The following is an 18,746-nucleotide window of genomic DNA, read 5'->3' on the forward strand; positions in this document are numbered from 1 at the left end:
AAAAAAAACCGTGCATTAAATGACTTTTTATGTTATATTTTAACAAAATTTGATATCAATAGGTTAAGGCGTTAGTCGAGTTCCTCACCAACGCATTCTTGTTATCCTTCAGCGAAGTTTATAGTTATCCAATAAATTCGATGCTGTTCTGGAAGCAACTTGGCAAAGCATTTAGTCGAGTTTCACACCAACACTCCTGCAGTCGAGTTTTACACCAGCACAAAGTTTAAATAAATTTAGTATTTTTATTATCCTTCAACTAACTTTTGAAATAATTTGATAAATTAATGAAATAGTCACACACAAGAGAGGAGACTGTGGAAAGATGGGAATTACAGTTCCAGTTCCAGTTCATATATATTGATGGATAAACGTCTAGTCGGAGATTCGATATTTGATTATTTGTTTGTTTCGGGCTATTTCGAATTTTGGTTGTTGTCATAGAAGTGGCGAGTGGTGAGTGTAGAGAATAAGTCCATTATCCGGGTTGGAGATGCGGTTGGAGGAATTATACATATTTCTTAAACTCATCATAGATGGCGAGCACTAAAGCGCCACCTGTGCCGCGGATAATGTTGGAGAAAGCGCCTTTAAAGAAGGCGGACATGCCCTCCTGCTTGGCAATCACCATCCAACAGTGGGCGGTATTCTTGTAGAGCATCTCCGATTTCTTCAGGCCCGACTGCATCATCATGCGACGTCGCACCGTATCGAAGGGATAAGATGCAATGCCGGCAACGGTTGTCACCACCTGAGCAATCGCCCAGCTCACATAGAACGGTGTACTCTTCGGATTCGGCAGGTGATCGCGACAGGTGTCGTAGAAGCCAAAGTATGCGGCCCGATAAATGATAATACCCTGCACGGATACAATGAAGCCGCGATACAAACCAATCGGTCCATCCGATTTCACCACCTTCTTCAGACAGTCGATCAAGCCGTTGAACTCGCGTTGACCTCCCTTTCCCACATCGGCAGCCAAACTGTAAACACAGCAAAAACAAATTCAATCGATATCAATATATGCATAAAAGTCGTTACAAATATCGATATTGTAGTTATCCTCACTGACTGAACAAAGATGACTGTACAATTGTTGATCTAAATTATCGATACATATTAATTGTCATAACATATTCAGTGATGACAACAAATCGATATGTTGATAATTATAAATTGTTATATATATTTAGCGGTAGCTATACAATTTTTAACATAATTTCGATAAATATTAATTGTAATAATATATTCACTGATGGCCACACAATTGTTATCAATAGTGGTTGGAATTCAATCTCATATAAAAGTGTCGATAAATACTATTTGTTACATATTTAGCGATTGCTACACAATTTTTAATTGAAATATCGATACATATTAATTGTAATTAAAAATTGAGTGATGGCTGATCTATACCAGTTTTAATAGAAATATCGATACATAATAATTGTAATATTGATATTCAGTAATAGTTGGTCAAAATTATTGATATGTTAATAAATATAAATTATTTGATTAGTTGAATTTTTAATACATACTAATTTCAATTAAAATAAAATTTATAAAAATATAGAATTGTTGAACAAAATGATCAATATATTTATAAATATAAATAATTGATTATTTAGCGAAGGCCATACAACATTTTTAATAGAAATACATATATATTAATTGTAATATTGATACTCAATGATGGCTCATCCAAATTATCGATAAATTATAAATTGTTTTATATATAGCGGTGACTATACAATTTTTAATTAAAAAATCGATACAAATTAATTGTTATAAAATATTTAGTGATGGCTATGCAATTGTTAAACCAAACTATCGATGTTGTTTTTTCCTATCATTTCTATTTATATTTACTCGATAGAATATCGATATTATCGCGATATCGAGCTTAAAACTTACCGCGTTCGCGCAAAATCAAGTGGATAGACAAAACATAGAGATGTTGCTCCAGCAGCGCCGCCAGATGCTAAATTGCCCATAAAGTGACGCCAGAATTGCTTCTTCTTGTCAATGCCGCCCAGAAATACCTGTCAAAAACACGGCAAAAAATGAAACAGTAAAAAGTTGATAGTGATAGAAGGCTTAAAAACAACAAGTCGAGCACGCTCGACAGTAGGATACCCTGTTCCCAGGTACTCTGTACTAAAAGTTGATTGTTTTATGGCAGCTATATAATATAATGGACCTATTTGAACCAAATTTGGTCAGGAGGTTTAATACCAGCCCAGATACATATTCTATCAGTTTGGTTATGATATCTAAACAAACAAAAAACTTTTTCATACTAAAAGTTCATTTTCGACCGATCGTTCTATGGCAGCTATATGATATAATGGTCCGATCCAAAAATAAAAAAAAACTTGATTTGCCTATGATATCCAGGAACCTACATACCAAGTTTAAGATCTCTAGCTCTTATGGTCTCTGAGATCGACGCGTTCAAGCAGACGGACTGACAGACGGACAGACAGACAAGAATATATATGCTTAGGGCACAGGGTATAATAATAATAAAAATCAAAAATGATTATTTCTTGAGTTTTATAATAAAACTTATAATGATCACAGTCCCTGGATGAAAATGATGCTTTAAGCAAAAGAGTGGCAACGCTGGAAAAGAGATAGAGTGAAGGTAGACTCACCGACTTGTAGACATCTTTAAATGCAAAATTCAATGCCTGTGTGGGAAAATATCGTATGACATTCGCGAGATTTCCGCGCCAGAATGAGGCGAATCCTTGCTCCTTCGGAATGCGTACGAAGCAGTCGACGATGCCTTTATAGCGTTGATCCTGTGCTATCTGCTTGGACACCTCCTGCACCTGGAGTAGCAGCTTTACCCGCTCAATGGGAGCAACAGCCGTTTTGGCCAACGCCGCCGAAACACCGCCGGCCATAAAGTCTATGAGAAAGGACTTTAAATCACCGCCGCCTCCACCGCCGCCGCCTTCATCACCCATCTTATTATTCTCCTTCCTGAATTATTTTCTTATCTTCTCTTTTTTTGTTTTTCTCAATTGCAGATTTGTCCACGTTTTGTTCTGAATGGTTTTTTTTTTGGGGGACACAAAGGATATGTTCAAGTCCGGAAAAAATAAAAAAAAAATATATTTAATAAAAGAAACGAAAATTTTTGACGAAATCTGGGACCAGAATAAATATAACTAGTTTCAGATAGCAATTTTAACAATGTAACACAAAAACTTTGGTTACTTTGATCACTAGGAAAAAATATCTGTACTCAAGAAGAAAAGCTTACTAAACTCAAAGTTTTTTCCCAATTCCAACTGCAACAAATTATTTACTTTAAAGATTAATTTCGATATTAGGATTTGATTAAAGGTGAAAACTTAGGATTTTAAATTTTCAATATCGAACCCAAGATTTAGGGAAAAATAATTTTTTTTACAAAATTCATAAAATTTGAATGCAGAATGAATTAAGAGGCCAAACCATAATGACATTCAATATGACATTCCATTCGAAAATCGGTTCAGTTTTGACAAAGTTATAAGAGTTCGAAATTGGTCGGACTATGGATCTAGCAACTTTACAAGTCAAAATTTTTGTTCAATTTCACATGATTTTTTACAAGAAAATGAAATGTCTCAAAATCAAGTTTAAAGTGTTGTTTTATGCTAATTATGATATAAGGAGTTGATTAAAAGTAAAAACTTGAGATTTAAAATTTTCAATTTTCAAAATATCAAAGGGGGGACCATTAGCATCGAACCCAAGATTTAGGGAAAATAATTTATTTTACAAAATTACTTTATTTTGAATGCAGAATGAATTTAGAGGCCAAACCATAATCAAAATGACATTCCATTCGAAAATCGGTTCAGTTTTGACAAAGTTATAAGAGTTCGAAGTTGGTCGGACTATGGATCTAGCAACTTTACAAGTCAAAATTTTTGTTCAATTACACATGATTTTTTACAAGAAAATGAAATGTCTCAAAATCAAGTTTAAAGTAGTTTTTATTACTAATTACGATATCAGGAGTTGATTAAAAGTGAAAACTTGAGATTTAAAATTTTCAATTTTCAAAATATCAAAGGGGGGACCATTAGCATCGAACCCAAGATTTAGGGAAAAATAATTTATTTTACAAAATTAATTTAATTTAAATGCAGAATGAATTTAGAGGCCAAACCATAATCAAAATGACATTCCATTCGAAAATCGGTTCAGTTTTGACAAAGTTATAAGAGTTCGAAGTTGGTCGGACTATGGATCTAGCAACTTTACAAGTCAAAATTTTTGTTCAATTACACATGATTTTTTACAAGAAAATGAAATGTCTCAAAATCAAGTTTAAAGTGTTGTTTTATGCTAATTACGATATAAGGAGTTGATTAAAAGTGAAAACTTGAGATTTAAAATTTTCAATTTTGAAAATATCAAAGGGGGGACCATTAGCATCGAACCCAAGATTTAGGGAAAAATAATTTATTTTACAAAATTACTTTATTTTGAATGCAGAATGAATTTAGAGGCCAAACCATAATCAAAATGACATTCCATTCGAAAATCGGTTCAGTTTTGACAAAGTTATAAGAGTTCGAAGTTGGTCGGACTATGGATCTAGCAACTTTACAAGTCAAAATTTTTGTTCAATTTCACATGATTTTTTACAAGAAAATGAAATGTCTCAGAATCAAGTTTAAAGTAGTTTTTATTACTAATTACGATATCAGGAGTTGATTAAAAGTGAAAACTTGAGATTTAAAATTTTCAATTTTGAAAATATCAAAGGGGGGACCATTAGCATCGAACCCAAGATTTAGGGAAAAATAATTTATTTTACAAAATTACTTTATTTTGAATGCAGAATGAATTTAGAGGCCAAACCATAATCAAAATGACATTCCATTCGAAAATCGGTTCAGTTTTGACAAAGTTATAAGAGTTCGAAGTTGGTCGGACTATGGATCTAGCAACTTTACAAGTCAAAATTTCTGTTCAATTTCACATGATTTTTTACAAAAAAATGAAATGTCTCAGAATCAAGTTTAAAGTAGTTTTTATTACTAATTACGATATCAGGAGTTGATTAAAAGTGAAAACTTGAGATTTAAAATTTTCCATTTTTAAAATATCAAAGGGGGGACCATTAGCATCGAACCCAAGATTTAGGGAAAAATAATTTATTTTACAAAATTAATTTAATTTGAATGCAGAATGAATTAAGAGGCCAAGCCATAATCAAAATGACATTCCATTCAAAAATCGGTTCAGTTTTAACAAAGTTATGAGAGTTCGAAGTTGATCGGACTATGGATCTAGCAACAAGTCAAAATTTTTGTTCAATTTCACATGATTTTTTACTAGAAAATTAAATGTCCCAAAATCAAATTTATAGTGTTGTTTTATGCTAATTTCAATAGCGACAACCGTACCGGTACAAGCGTTTCGGTTTTCGGTTCTTGAAATGGAATTAATGTAAGTTTCGGTACTAAAAATGAAAATCACGAATAATCAATTTTTAATCATTATTTTAGGATAATAATAAGTGATAAAATTCAAGTCAAAATAAATCATTACATTTGTAAGTAAATCAAATATCAAAGGGGGGACCATTAGCATCGAACCCAAGATTTAGGGAAAAATAATTTATTTTACAAAATTACTTTATTTTGAATGCAGAATGAATTTAGAGGCCAAACCATAATCAAAATGACATTCCATTCGAAAATCGGTTCAGTTTTGACAAAGTTATAAGAGTTCGAAGTTGGTCGGACTATGGATCTAGCAACTTTACAAGTCAAAATTTCTGTTCAATTTCACATGATTTTTAACAAAAAAATGAAATGTCTCAGAATCAAGTTTAAAGTAGTTTTATTACTAATTACGATATCAGGAGTTGATTAAAAGTGAAAACTTGAGATTTAAAATTTTCCATTTTTAAAATATCAAAGGGGGGACCATTAGCATCGAACCCAAGATTTAGGGAAAAATAATTTATTTTACAAAATTAATTTAATTTGAATGCAGAATGAATTAAGAGGCCAAGCCATAATCAAAATGACATTCCATTCAAAAATCGGTTCAGTTTTAACAAAGTTATGAGAGTTCGAAGTTGATCGGACTATGGATCTAGCAACAAGTCAAAATTTTTGTTCAATTTCACATGATTTTTTACTAGAAAATTAAATGTCCCAAAATCAAATTTATAGTGTTGTTTTATGCTAATTTCAATAGCGACAACCGTACCGGTACAAGCGTTTCGGTTTTCGGTTCTTGAAATGGAATTAATTTCAGTTTCGGTACTAAAAATGAAAATCACGAATAATCATTTTTTAATCATTATTTTTGGATAATAATAAGTGATAAAATTCAAGTCAAAATTAATCATTACATTTGTAAGTAAATCAAAAAAATATTTAAAACTAGCCATTAGAATTTAATGATAACAGTTGCCTGAAAAATTGTTGAAAAATAAAACACAAGTTGTCTACTATTTTTATCAATTTTTATATATTTTTAAACCAACCGCAGTTGATTTTTTGTTTGTTTGTTTGTTGTTGTTTGCATTGGCTGCACTGAGCGAAATTCTGTGTGTTGTGGTTGTAATTGAATTTCTCTCATTAACATTCGGTTTACGGATTTTTTTGTGTGTCGCCAAAAGAAGAAGTTGGGGGGAAAAATTTGAAGGGAGTTGGGGAAAGTTGAACTTGACAATAATATTAACTAATGTATTAATTAATGTCTATATATGTCTATATGTTTTCGTTCGTTAAATCCTCGCTCCTTCAAAAATTCCTATTGCTGCTCCTTTTGTGATTGTTGTTGTTGTCTGGCCATCATTAAGTGCAATTAAATTATATTCCAGTTATTTATATTATATAAATATAATTTCATAATTATATTTTTGGGATTAATTTGCTTCATCTTTAAGTTGTTGTAATATAATTAGCTGGTAGTGTTGTTGTTGTTGTTGTTGTTTTGTTGTTGTTGTTGTTGGAATAATTTAATTTATTTTTTGTTGTGTAATTTACAAGACCTTCTTGATTTCATCGTACAAGACAAGGACAAAAGCACCGCCAGTACCGCGGAGTACGTTGGAGAATGCACCCTTGAAGAATGCACCGGATCCCTCCTGCTTGGCAATGGTTGCCCAGCAGTGCAGGGTGTTCTTGTAGATGATCTCCGTGGATTTACGGCCAGACTGCATCATCATGCGACGACGGACAGTATCGAATGGATAGGACACAATACCGGCAACGGTTGTCACCACCTGAGCGATGGCCCACGAGATGTAGATGGGTGTGTTCTTGGGATCGGGCAGCATGCCACGTGCGGTATCGTAGAAGCCAAAGTATGCAGCACGATAGATGATAATACCCTGCACCGAGACACCGAAGCCGCGATAAAGACCGACAATGCCGTCACTCTTGAAGATCTTCGTCAGGCAGTTGCCCAGACCGGTGAATTCACGGGCACCGCCCTTGCCGGTATCAGCAGCCAAACTAAAATTAAAATAGACGCAAACATTACAAATTAATTTCAGTTTCGTTAGTTGCAAATTATATTAAAATAATCAATAAAATAAAAGTCACATCTATTCATTATTTGTGATTTTTAGCATTAAAAATTAATTGCAGTTTCATTAATCGGACAATAATCATAAAAATTGACTTTAAAAACTAATTAGAAATCACATTATAATCATTAACTATTACTTTAAACGTTACAAATTAATTGCAGTTTCATTTATTGACTCTAAAAAATTTGAAATCCCATTAATTATGATTTTTAGCATTACAAATTAATTTAAATTTCATTAATCTGACAGTAATCATTAAAAATTACTTTAAAAAATAAATAAAAGTCACATATTATCATTTAGTATGATTTTAAGCATTACCAATTAATTGCAGTTTTATTTATCTATTGCTAACATAGAAAAAACAAAAATAAATATGCTACAATATCTATATAAAACTGTTTGTCCTGACAGACTTTTTTATTTAAAAAAAATACTTAAATTTAAATGATTTGCATTTTTTAACTCTTTACTTTTTCTTTATTTATTTATTATTTAATTTATCAACCTTGCTGTATTTTATTCTATCATCTAGGTTATGTATTTTTTCCAACTAATTATTTCTTTGATTTTCAAGTATTCCAAATATTTTTAAACTTAAAATTAATTCAAGTTTATTCATCAGTTGTCAACTCGTTCAAAATAATTATTTTATTAAATTAAAAATTAGATTTTGTACCATGAGAAGTTTGTCATTTTTCCAAGCGACAAATGCTCTAATTATATTTTAAGAATCAATTAAAAAAAACTTGAAACAATTGCATAAACATTACTTGTATTTTAGCTTTAGTTTGGGTTGAAACTTACCGAGTACGAGCAAAGTCCAAGGGGTAGACGAAGCACAGGGAAGTGGCACCAGCAGCACCGCCGGAGGCCAAGTTACCCATGAAGTAACGCCAGAACTGGGTGTTCTTGTCAACACCGCCCAAGAAGACCTACATAAACATGATCACGATGATGATGACAGTTGTAATTATTCCATATACTCATATATATTTTCAAGATCAACAAACTTATAAGGGTTGTTCAAATAACACAAATTTATTTCATCGATATTTTCAAAAATTTTTTCTATAAAAACTTATTTTTTTTTGCATATTAAAATATTGATATTGATATATTTTTAAAAATATCAACAACAAATTTTTACGGCGTTTTGCGAAATTCAAATTGTGAGGGTGTCAAATTCGGGATCAAATAAATTTGTTTTCCTTCAAATTATCAAGTAATCTTTTCAATCGCAATATTATTGATATCGATATATAATTTGTTCAACAACCCTAAGTGTTATAGTGATAGAAGTGGGTACATTACCTGCTTGTACTTGTCCTTGAAGGCAAAGTTCAGAGCCTGAGTTGGGAAATATCTAATAACGTTGGCCATGTTACCGCGCCAGTATGAAGCAAAACCCTGTTCCTTTGGAATGCGGATAAAGCAATCAACCATACCCTTGTACTGCTGATCGGGTGTGATTTGTTTCGAGATGTGCTGCACCTGGAGAAGCAGCTTCACACGCTCGATGGGTGCGACGGCAGTCTTTGAGACGGCTGCGGAGATACCTCCGGCAGCGAAGTCCTTGACGAATCCAACAGCATCAAAATCCTTGCCCATTTTGCTAGAAATTCCAAAATTTCAAATTCCACAATTAAATTCCAAATTTGCATTCAAAAGTCTTTAGCTTCTTATTCTTGGTTAGTTATGTTGTGATGGTTATGTTAGTTATGAAAGTTATGATAATAATTATAATCTTGATCTTTTCTTGATTTTTAAAAATTAAATTTCAAAAATTGTATTTCCCATTTCATCTTCATCATCTTTCAATTTGTTAGTTTCACGATTATTGGTGAGTTATGATTATGATAGTTATGATAATGATTATGATCTTGATCTTTTCTTGGTTTTTAAAAATTAATTTCCAAAATTTCAATTTTCCATTGAAAATTTTTCATCTTTATCTTCCAATTTGTTAGACTTATGATTATTTTTGAGTTATGATTATGATAGTTATGATCTTGATTTTTCTTCTTCTTGGTTATAACACACATTTTTCATATTCACTTGGCACAAAATTAAAAAAACGATAAGCACAAAAAAATGATAACATGCAATAATTAAACGCGGCCAACTTAACAAGCTATCGAAACTGTGCGATAACAAGCGACAAACGATCGATAGATTCAAAGTAAGAGATAGAGTTAGAAAGAATGAGAGTGAGTGAAATGGCAATATGAGTTAAGTGAAAACAGCAACTTAAACATATGTAGGTTAGAACAAGCAAGCAATATTAGTATGTAATTATACGCTTCAAATATATATATATTATATATTATATACAGTGGCTCACAGCTTTTGTTGACATACATTTTAAATGAATTAAGTTAATGTTATTGCATAAATAATTTTTGATGGCAATTGTAATGTATTCATCAATTGTTTATTTTTATACATTATAACTGCATTAAAAAAATCAAAATGAAAATTTAGTGGCTGAATTAAACTGTGAGTCACTGTATATAATTCCCGCTACATGATTTTTTATTCTCTTTTTCTTGCTTTCTGAATTTCTACAATTTATTTACACTATCAGCATTTCAAGCTCTATGTTAATGTGTTTCTTTGTATATTTTACATATGTATGTATGTGTGTATACACTGACATCAGCAACAATCAAATTCAGTTGCCAAGCGGCGGTTTCACAATTGTTTATTTGTATATGTATATACAGTGAGTCAAGCAAGTCTTTTGACAATTTAATAAATTCACACATTTGTTTTCAACTGAACAAAATTTTTACATATTATAAATATATACATATTTATGCAATTTGCATAAATTTTTGTGATTAGGTCAAGAAACTTATTTGACAATTGTTTATATATAAATATATGTATATGTTAAGTCTAGCTAGTCTTCTGAAAAAAAAAAAATTTACATTTGTTTTTTTTTTAACTGATCAATATTAATATAAATATGTACATATTTATTGCAATATACATTTCAGATTAGGTCAAAAAACTTATTTGCTTAACTGTATGTATGAGCCGGCAAAAACTGCTTAGGTTTTTTTTCTTGTTCCCTTTTATTCTACTTTTGCTGATGAATCAGTTTTTGTTTATGCCACGTGTTTTTATCATGGAATTTAAGCTCAGTTCAAACCAGTCATAATAAATACTTTTAATGAAGAGAGGTTAAAAGAGTGCAAAATAAATCAAATTAAAAATGTTTGTATTTTGGCACACACACACACTTGTAAGCTTGTGTATTTACACATATTGCATAATTTAAGTGTTTGTATAACACAATAGATGGCGCTTTTAATTTCAGCAAAAAAAAAAGCTAAAAGCAAAACCGCTTATTGGCGCATTAAAGAGATAGCTAGCTATACGCCTACTACACTCACTCATGTGTGTGTGTGTCTGTGTGTGTGACTCTTTTGCAGCTGACATTGACCAAAAGCTTTTTCTTTCACTTTGTTCTTTCGTTAAATTTAGAATTTAAGTGTATAAAATAAAACACAAAACTTTTCTTTTTTTCTTTTTGTTGAAAGTGTGTTATACAATTAAATAAGCAGCCGTTTTTCATTGACAAAATTTATGTAACAATGTAGCACACACACAAAGAGAGCGCGTCTAAAGGAGAGGCAGTTATCTAATCTGCTTCATGGTCGACTGCATAGATTCGCTGCTGCTGCTCCGTTTCAAAGAGAGAGAGAGAGCTTACGCAAAGAGAGCACGCGCGGCCGTGTGATGTAACAGTTTTTAACGGGACACGAGAAAAAATAAAGTTAATGTTGGAGAAAAAGAGATGCAGCACGTGGGCAGAAGAAGAGAGTCAAGAGAGTTGCTGCATTTCATTACAGTTGCTTTTGTTTATAGCTTTTTTGCACAAGGGCTGAAGTCTAATAAACTTTATTAAGAATTATCAATCATATATATTTATCGATTGCATAACTATTTGTTCACAAGAAAAAAAGATTTTTGTTCAAGTAATTCATTTACTATAATTGTAAACACAATAAACTTTTGCTATTGTTAATTTAAACAGTTGCACAATGCTTTTTCACGTTTATGTAACAATAAAAAAAAAGATGATTTGTTGTTTGAATTGTAATAATTCAAAAGCAAGAAAATAATAAAAACACCAAAACTATTGTTATTGTTAAATAGTTATTTGTTAACAATGTTGATTTGTATGCACACTATATAATTGCAATTATTTTTCTTTAAATACGTACAATTTGTTTGTGTTTTTATATCACAGCACCGAAAAAAAATTAATTTATCCTTATTCCTTGCGAGCTCAAAGGTCTGCACCGGACGGCAACTAAATTGCTTGTGAACGAAGCGAACAAAGCAATCAGCCAACTAGCCTCAGTCGCGGATAGCTCTCAGCTGCGGCTCTGCTGCTGTTGGCAGCGACAGTGAGATTCAAGTTCAGCTGCGACGCGTGAGCGCGAGCGCAACAGTTGCGTGAGCGAGAGATGGTAATGAAAAAGCACAAGCAGACAGTTGGCAACAGTGGCTAGACGAAGACAGGTAGACAGTTGGCAACAGCGGCTAGACGAAAGACACGCACACATCTACAACAAAGCCTTTGCACGTGTGTAAGATCAAGAGAGCAAGAGAGCAAACAAAAAGGAAGAACAAGAAGTTAAGCAGATCAGCGACTGCCTTCTTATCATCGTAATACACACATGCATACATATATACAAGAGTATATATTATATATGTATAAATGTGTGTGTTTATAGCCAATCTAATTGCATAACATATTTAGGCAATAATAAACTCACTTGACACTTTTCTTTTTGTTTAAAATGAAAAAGGAAGTATATACTAAACAAAAAAGAAAACAAATTGTTACATTTTTGGCCATACATATATATACATGCATATATGTGTATGTTTTTCAATTGTTTTTCATTTACCCCTTTCGAGGTTTGCAGTGAATTTTTGTCGCTTGCCAAAAATTTTGAACTTTTGCTCAGTTGGCAACGCGCCGACGTTGACGTCGACGCCCGCGACAACAGCGCGCGTAGCATGTGACTTGGGTATAAAATTTGACGCATGTGCTGAGTCGACGCTCTCTTAGTTTTGGCAAACACTCTCTTCCACTCTCAGTCAAATAGCAACGTCATAGGCTTTTTCTTATGTGCAGGCGGAAGGCGCCGTAATTGAAAAACGCGTAAAGCGATTAGATAAGCGATAACAAATATAAAAACTTAATACAACAATTTTATATAAGCAATTTTCAAGGTCTCCTTATCGCTGCAAATTACATAAAAAAAAACTTGTCTTTCTATTTGCCGCCGTAAAGATAAATTTTAGGCAATCCGCCAACATCTAAAAAAAAAAATAGAATACAGGGTATAAAAATACGCCTAAGTGCTACGGAGTTGCGGTCAAAAACTTTATACAATTTCTATTTTCGAATTCTTCAGAGATTGCGTTCAAGTGCGTTAAAACCGAAATCAGATCAATGGACCAAGAACAGAGATTTACATATATACATACAGTGGGTCAAGTAATTGTTTGGACAAACAACAAAAAATCGGACAACTTGAACCATTTATATTTTATTATAATGAGTGTATCTATATCTATATTTTTTAATACGTCAAAACTATTACTTGACTTACTGTATGTTTGTATTATCAAGTGATTTTCCCCAAAGAGCAGAGTCGTTGTTTACAGCGTGTCATATGCAAGCAATTAGAGAATATGCATTCAAGAGAACTTTATGCAAGAAATAAGAGAATATGCATTCAAGAGAATTTTATGCAACGCTTGCATAAAGAAAATTTCCAGTGCTAAAGACGCTGACGCATACTCTTTAAATGTCAATTGAGTTGGCAACACTAGAACTTGAGAAAATATCAAATTTGCGACAGTTGTAAATCAGTGTTGCCAACTTATATATATTTAAAACTGTCTATTACTGAAATATAAACGAAAAAGACTAAATAATCGAAGTTTTAAGACTTTAAGCATTCGTTTAATGTCTTTGACTTAATATTATATAATTTGTCGAAATTTGTAAATAAATAAATGCAAATTTAGCTAATTTTTTTTATTGCTACCCACCAAAAGCAGCTACTTTTTCACTGTAATAAAGTTGGCAGCACTGCTTGTAATTAATGCAATTGTTTTACGTATTTTATAAATAGTTTTACTTATCATGAAAGTTTTCTTGAACTTGAGTATAAATGTAAAAGTCAAAATGGGAATTTTTAAAATTGATAATTTGTGTTAAAAAAAAGTTGGTTTTTTTGCTAAGCTATTTTTCAAATTTAGCTACTTTTTTCTTTTGTTTTAATACCAGAAACAGCTAAATTTTCACGCTTAAAATCCAACGCTAAGTAGCTGGCAGCTCTTGTAATTGTTTTACAACACTGTTAACTTTGTTATCTGTGTTATCAGTTGGTTAAGCTTATTTAAAAAAATCGGCGCCTAAAAATAGTGCCATAGCAAAGTGCAAATTTTAAATACAAAATCACATGTGGCATATACATATATGTATATATAATAAATATAAATCTGACGCATTTCGTCTGCTAACGTCACAATTTAAATGATTACGAATTAAAGCGAACCGGTCATGCGGTTTTCCACAGCAATTAAAAAAACTCTTTCATATAGAAAATGAAAATACTCTTAAATATTTCATAAGAGCAAATTACACACATACTACTTTAGCCAGTTCTTGAACCTGGCGCGTGTAAAGGCTGCACCATGAGAGTGAGTGAGACAGCATGCTAAGAGCACATGGAATTATATATGTGTGTGTGTGTGTTCCGCTTTTCTAGCCGCAATTGTCACTTTTAACAATAAAAAAAAAGAATATAGAAAATGCTAAATAATGCAAGATACATGTAATAATGTATGTCAATTAGATTTCATTACACACACTTGCACATTTGTGTGTGTGTCACTTTGCTTGTGTGGCAACGCTGACTTTTTTCATTTCTTTTGCTTTTTTTTTTTGCTTGCTTTCAACTTTTTTTTCTTGCGAAAATTTTTGTAGGTTAGAACTCGTGAGCATATTTAAGAGACGAAAAAGCGGAAGACGGAGACGGAGCAGGGCACGGGATAACAGCCGTTTTTAACTGACAACTCTTTATAAATCCTGCAAATCTCAAATTAACTTGAATTTAACAAATAAATTGCCGCTGCAAATTAAATTTTGTGGTTATGTAAGCAACTTTCAAACGGCAATTTCTTTAAACAACTCCGGCATTAAATAAACAATTAAATGTTGCTACTGTCACCACTAAAATATTAATTAATTTCATGCACTAGCGTTATTTTTAAACCAAACACCGACACTTGAAAAAAATATGTAGCACATTACATAACTTAAAATCTAGTGCAAGGTGAATGTGAAAAAAAAAATCAATGGCATTTATTAATGAACGTTTTTATCCTTTTGTTGTTTGCACCGTTCGCATTTTGTTTGCAGTGAGATAAAAAAAAATGTATTTTGTATAAAAGTAAAGCACAATACCTTCTAGTTATTAAACTTCTTACAAAAGTCACAGAATAAAAACTTCTTTTGCAGAATTATTATTTCCCACTTGGCGTTGAAATTTAGCCGCGTGCTCACTTTACGAACGCAATTCGTGAAGTGTTCGGTAAAGCGTGATTTAGTGTGCAGAATACCGATGCCTGGCCGATATCTTATCGATGTATCGATAGCTAACATCTTTGGCGATATTTATTTCCAGCAATAATATAAATATCGATATTGTGCAATACTAGCGTGCATTATTTCACTTAGTCGCTCTTGAACATTTTTTATTATATCGAAATATTATTGAAATTTATTAACAGCACTAGAAAGGCCTTGGCAGTGTGCAGAATGGGGTTTCGATATATATTTTTTTAGCGATGATCTATTCATGAGCGAAATTTAATTTTAACAATTATGTAAGTATCGATAGAAATGTGCAATATATAGTGCATTGTTTTAAACATTTATTTTTATATATATATCGCACAATAATATTGCATAATTATATCGATATTAATACTATCATCTAATAAAAATATCGCCCAAAAATATATATATCATCGCAAAACACATCTCTCGATATATCAATGACATTTCGCCAGCCCTAAATATTGCGTTTGCAAAAATGACAAAATATTAAAGTATAAAATAACGAAAGTAAAGCTGAAATTATTAAAATATTTTTTATAAACTTAGTAGACCGGTCCTACATGAAATTCTTTTCTAGTGCTGTAAGCATAGCAAAATATCGATATAATTGCCCGGTACAAAGCAGTGATATTTGGTCGTTAGCCAACACTAAATAGAAAAGTTGGGAAAACGTGCGAGTGCGTGACTTTATTTGTTAATTGAAATAATTGAATTTAATACAAAAATACTAATAATAATTTGTTAAAAACAGGAGAAGATGACTGGACGTGAAGGCGGCAAAAAGAAGCCATTGAAGGCGCCCAAGAAGGAGGGCAAAGAGATGGACGAAGATGACATGGCGTTCAAGCAGAAGCAAAAGGAACAACAAAAAGCAATGGAGGCGGCCAAACAACAAGCATCCAAAAAGGGGCCACTTGTGGGTGGCGGCATCAAGAAGTCTGGCAAGAAATGAGAAGCAGAGAAGAAGCAGTCGTTGAATTTGAATTTGTCTGCCAACTTACAAACACACACAAACAAAGAAACACAAGTTGATTTGCGAATTGCAATTTTGCTAAAATGCAGTTTTTTGTCTATTGTATAAATGACCCAAATTGACTGTAGTTTAGCGGTTTAACAATCAATCGTATCTTTTTTTATACTTACAATTAAAAAACAAACAAATAGCCGATTAAATAATGTAACAAAAAAAGCCATGCTCTGCGTTTTTATTTAAAATGTTCGCTTTATTGCACTCTCTCTATTATGAAATTATAGTAAGTTGCAGTATTTATTCACCACTGTCGACGGTCAGTATGGTGGAAATGAGGTAAGGCGAATACTCCAACTTAGCAGTGTTGTCCAAATTTATTGCTAGATTTCAGGGACCGAAATCATTAAACGTTTTATTATAGAACTCAAGAAATAATCATTTCTTTTGATTGTCAAATGCTGTGGTGAAAAAAATAAGCACCGAGGTGAAGCGAATACGCCACCTTACTATAATTTCATCTCGTCGCTTTCTTGCTTTGACTCCCTCTCTCTCTCTCGTGCTGTCTCGCTTTTAAGCGTGTGGAAAACTCGCTTGAGTTCCCGGCAGTTGTACAGATTTTGAGGCAATTTTACAGGCGGCTTCTATGTGTTGAGTTAACTTGTTTTTCGGATACTTGGCCAAGTTATGTGCCAAAGCACCGATAAATGCATCCCCAGCTCCCGTTGTGTCCACCACGAGATTATCGGGCACTTGCGGCGCCGTCACATGTTCAAACTTTTCCGGCTCTTCCTTTTTCCCACATACAGCTCCGAATTTTCCGAGTGTTATTATGACCGTGTTGGCGCCCAGCTCGATGAGCCGTCGAATGGCATTATTAGCGTCACTACAAATCATAATAAAAAACAACAACATTAGTTTAATTACCAACAAGTTGCCGTCAAAGGTGAATTTGCTAACAGGGTGACGTATTCCCCACAACTACTCTATTTGGGTAGATTATTGCACCTGTAACATGGTGAAAGTTTTAAGTTCACCATTACTCAAGAACAGGGACTAGATGTAATTTATTAACGTGACGTATTCCCAGAAACTGTCTTAGTCTGCTTTCCTGACAGGATGAAAGCAAAAGTCTACCATGATAAAGTTATAATAAATATAAATTAATGTATTATTATAAATAATATTAAACCAAAAACTGTTCTCAGCTTGTCACAATGAGAACAGTTTCTATACTACGTCACCTTGTTTAGAATTTCACCTAATGTATTCGTACCTAACGGTATCGATACTTGACATTCCCGTCATCAGCGCCGCCTCCGTTTCGTTGACACACAAGATGCTGCACTGCTGGAGCAGTGCGGTTGGCGTCTCTGCCAACGCTGGCGCCGCATTCACAATAGAGACGCCCTTGAACTGTCGCAATGCGAACAAGGTTGCCTCCAGCGGCGTCTCTAGCTGACAGATGAGCACCTTGGCCCGATTAAAGTGTTCCGCTGCGTTGCTCACATCACTAACACTTAGCAAATTGTTGGCACCCACAACAATAATAATGTTATTTTCGCCAGCATCGGAAACGGCTATTTGAGCGATTCCCGTTGTTTGTCCCGCCAATTGCTGCACATGCTGCACATCGATATGCTCCGCTTGCAGTTGACGCCGATAATCGTTACCAAAACTATCGTCACCCAGTTTGGCAATCAGTGCTGTTTGGGATCCTAGACGAGCTGCAGCCACACATTGATTGGCGCCCTTGCCGCCGTAGCCCTGTTGAAACCGGTGGCCATGCAGCGTCTCTCCAGCCCTGGGCAGGCGTGGCGTATAGCTGCCAGCGGCAGTGGAATGCAGATTAGAAGAAGATGAAGTCTTACTAGAATGTTCCAATTGGAAAATTGTCTGTACTTACCAGATAAAATCTATGATGGCCGAGCCAAAGACAAGCACATCCAATTGTTGATCGCTCATTTTAACAACTGTTTGGTTTTGTTTTGTTGTTTCCCTGCGAATTGCGCTTATCTTTTTAAGCGTTCTGTTTGCTTTAGCCTCTCTAAAGATAATTCGCAGTAGTTGAAGTGCAGCACTTTCTTATCAGCAGCAGTAAAAGTACAACAAATTAGTGGCATTCTGTCAGTTGTTATTTTTATTGTTAATAAAAGCGAGTTCCTCAGCCGGGAAAGAGAGAGAGAGAGAGCAACCCACAATCGAGGGCTGCCCATCTAGTAAAAATTTCCGATCTGGCTCCATGTTTTTACCTAAAAAAATACGTACACTTCCGAAAAAAGGTATTCTGAAATGTTGTACCTGTTTTAAAATTTTTTAGCTTGAAATTTTTAAAGAATTTTTTATACTATTTTCTACATTTTTAAATTAAATTTTCTTAATTCTCTCCCCAAGGGCTGTTAAGTAATTTTTGAATTTAATTAAATTAAACTAATTTACTACGAACATTGCAGCATTAATTTAAAAAATTCATATTCATTTCATATAATTTCGATGCGTTTGCAGATTTGGATCATTTTGGAAACAACACAAAAGCGCATTATTTTAAGTACAAT

The 18,746-nt window shown here is 33.1% G+C and overlaps 4 protein-coding genes across 6 annotated transcripts; 1 reads left to right on the plus strand and 3 right to left on the minus strand.

Moving 5' to 3' along the window:
- Positions 1 to 225: 225 nt before the first annotated feature.
- Positions 226 to 15,174, minus strand: LOC117783600 (ADP,ATP carrier protein). The gene is made up of 4 exons (XM_034621063.1): positions 15,069 to 15,174; positions 2,658 to 3,056; positions 1,915 to 2,042; positions 226 to 983 (listed from the first exon to the last, which is right to left on the minus strand). Exons 2-4 carry the CDS (start codon positions 2,973 to 2,975, stop codon positions 509 to 511), a joined length of 921 nt encoding a protein of 306 aa, XP_034476954.1. The 5' UTR covers positions 2,976 to 3,056; positions 15,069 to 15,174; the 3' UTR covers positions 226 to 508.
- On the minus strand, positions 6,479 to 15,207 carry LOC117783610 (ADP,ATP carrier protein). Of its 3 annotated transcripts, none has more exons than XM_034621074.1 (4): positions 15,069 to 15,207; positions 8,879 to 9,179; positions 8,372 to 8,499; positions 7,013 to 7,487 (listed from the first exon to the last, which is right to left on the minus strand). In XM_034621074.1, exons 2-4 carry the CDS (start codon positions 9,173 to 9,175, stop codon positions 7,013 to 7,015), a joined length of 900 nt encoding a protein of 299 aa, XP_034476965.1. In that variant the 5' UTR covers positions 9,176 to 9,179; positions 15,069 to 15,207. The 3 variants fall into 3 exon arrangements, with proteins under 3 accessions (XP_034476984.1, XP_034476965.1, XP_034476974.1); XM_034621083.1 differs by lacking the exon at positions 15,069 to 15,207 and adding an exon at positions 11,800 to 11,942; XM_034621093.1 differs by lacking the exon at positions 15,069 to 15,207 and having other exon boundaries at positions 6,479 to 7,487; positions 8,879 to 9,175.
- Positions 15,208 to 15,757: 550 nt separating this feature from the next.
- On the plus strand, positions 15,758 to 16,413 carry LOC117783625 (translation machinery-associated protein 7 homolog). Its single transcript, XM_034621122.1, has 2 exons — positions 15,758 to 15,901; positions 15,976 to 16,413. The coding sequence occupies exon 2, from the start codon at positions 15,982 to 15,984 to the stop codon at positions 16,174 to 16,176; it is 195 nt and encodes a 64-aa protein (XP_034477013.1). The 5' UTR covers positions 15,758 to 15,901; positions 15,976 to 15,981; the 3' UTR covers positions 16,177 to 16,413.
- Positions 16,414 to 16,422: 9 nt separating this feature from the next.
- On the minus strand, positions 16,423 to 18,284 carry LOC117783591 (ribokinase). The gene is made up of 3 exons (XM_034621051.1): positions 18,098 to 18,284; positions 17,468 to 18,016; positions 16,423 to 17,077 (listed from the first exon to the last, which is right to left on the minus strand). Exons 1-3 carry the CDS (start codon positions 18,154 to 18,156, stop codon positions 16,765 to 16,767), a joined length of 921 nt encoding a protein of 306 aa, XP_034476942.1. The 5' UTR covers positions 18,157 to 18,284; the 3' UTR covers positions 16,423 to 16,764.
- Between the last annotated feature and the right edge of the window lie 462 nt (positions 18,285 to 18,746).

This window comes from Drosophila innubila, chromosome X (assembly GCF_004354385.1).
Source record: "Drosophila innubila isolate TH190305 chromosome X, UK_Dinn_1.0, whole genome shotgun sequence".
Classification (NCBI taxonomy): domain Eukaryota; kingdom Metazoa; phylum Arthropoda; class Insecta; order Diptera; family Drosophilidae; genus Drosophila; species Drosophila innubila.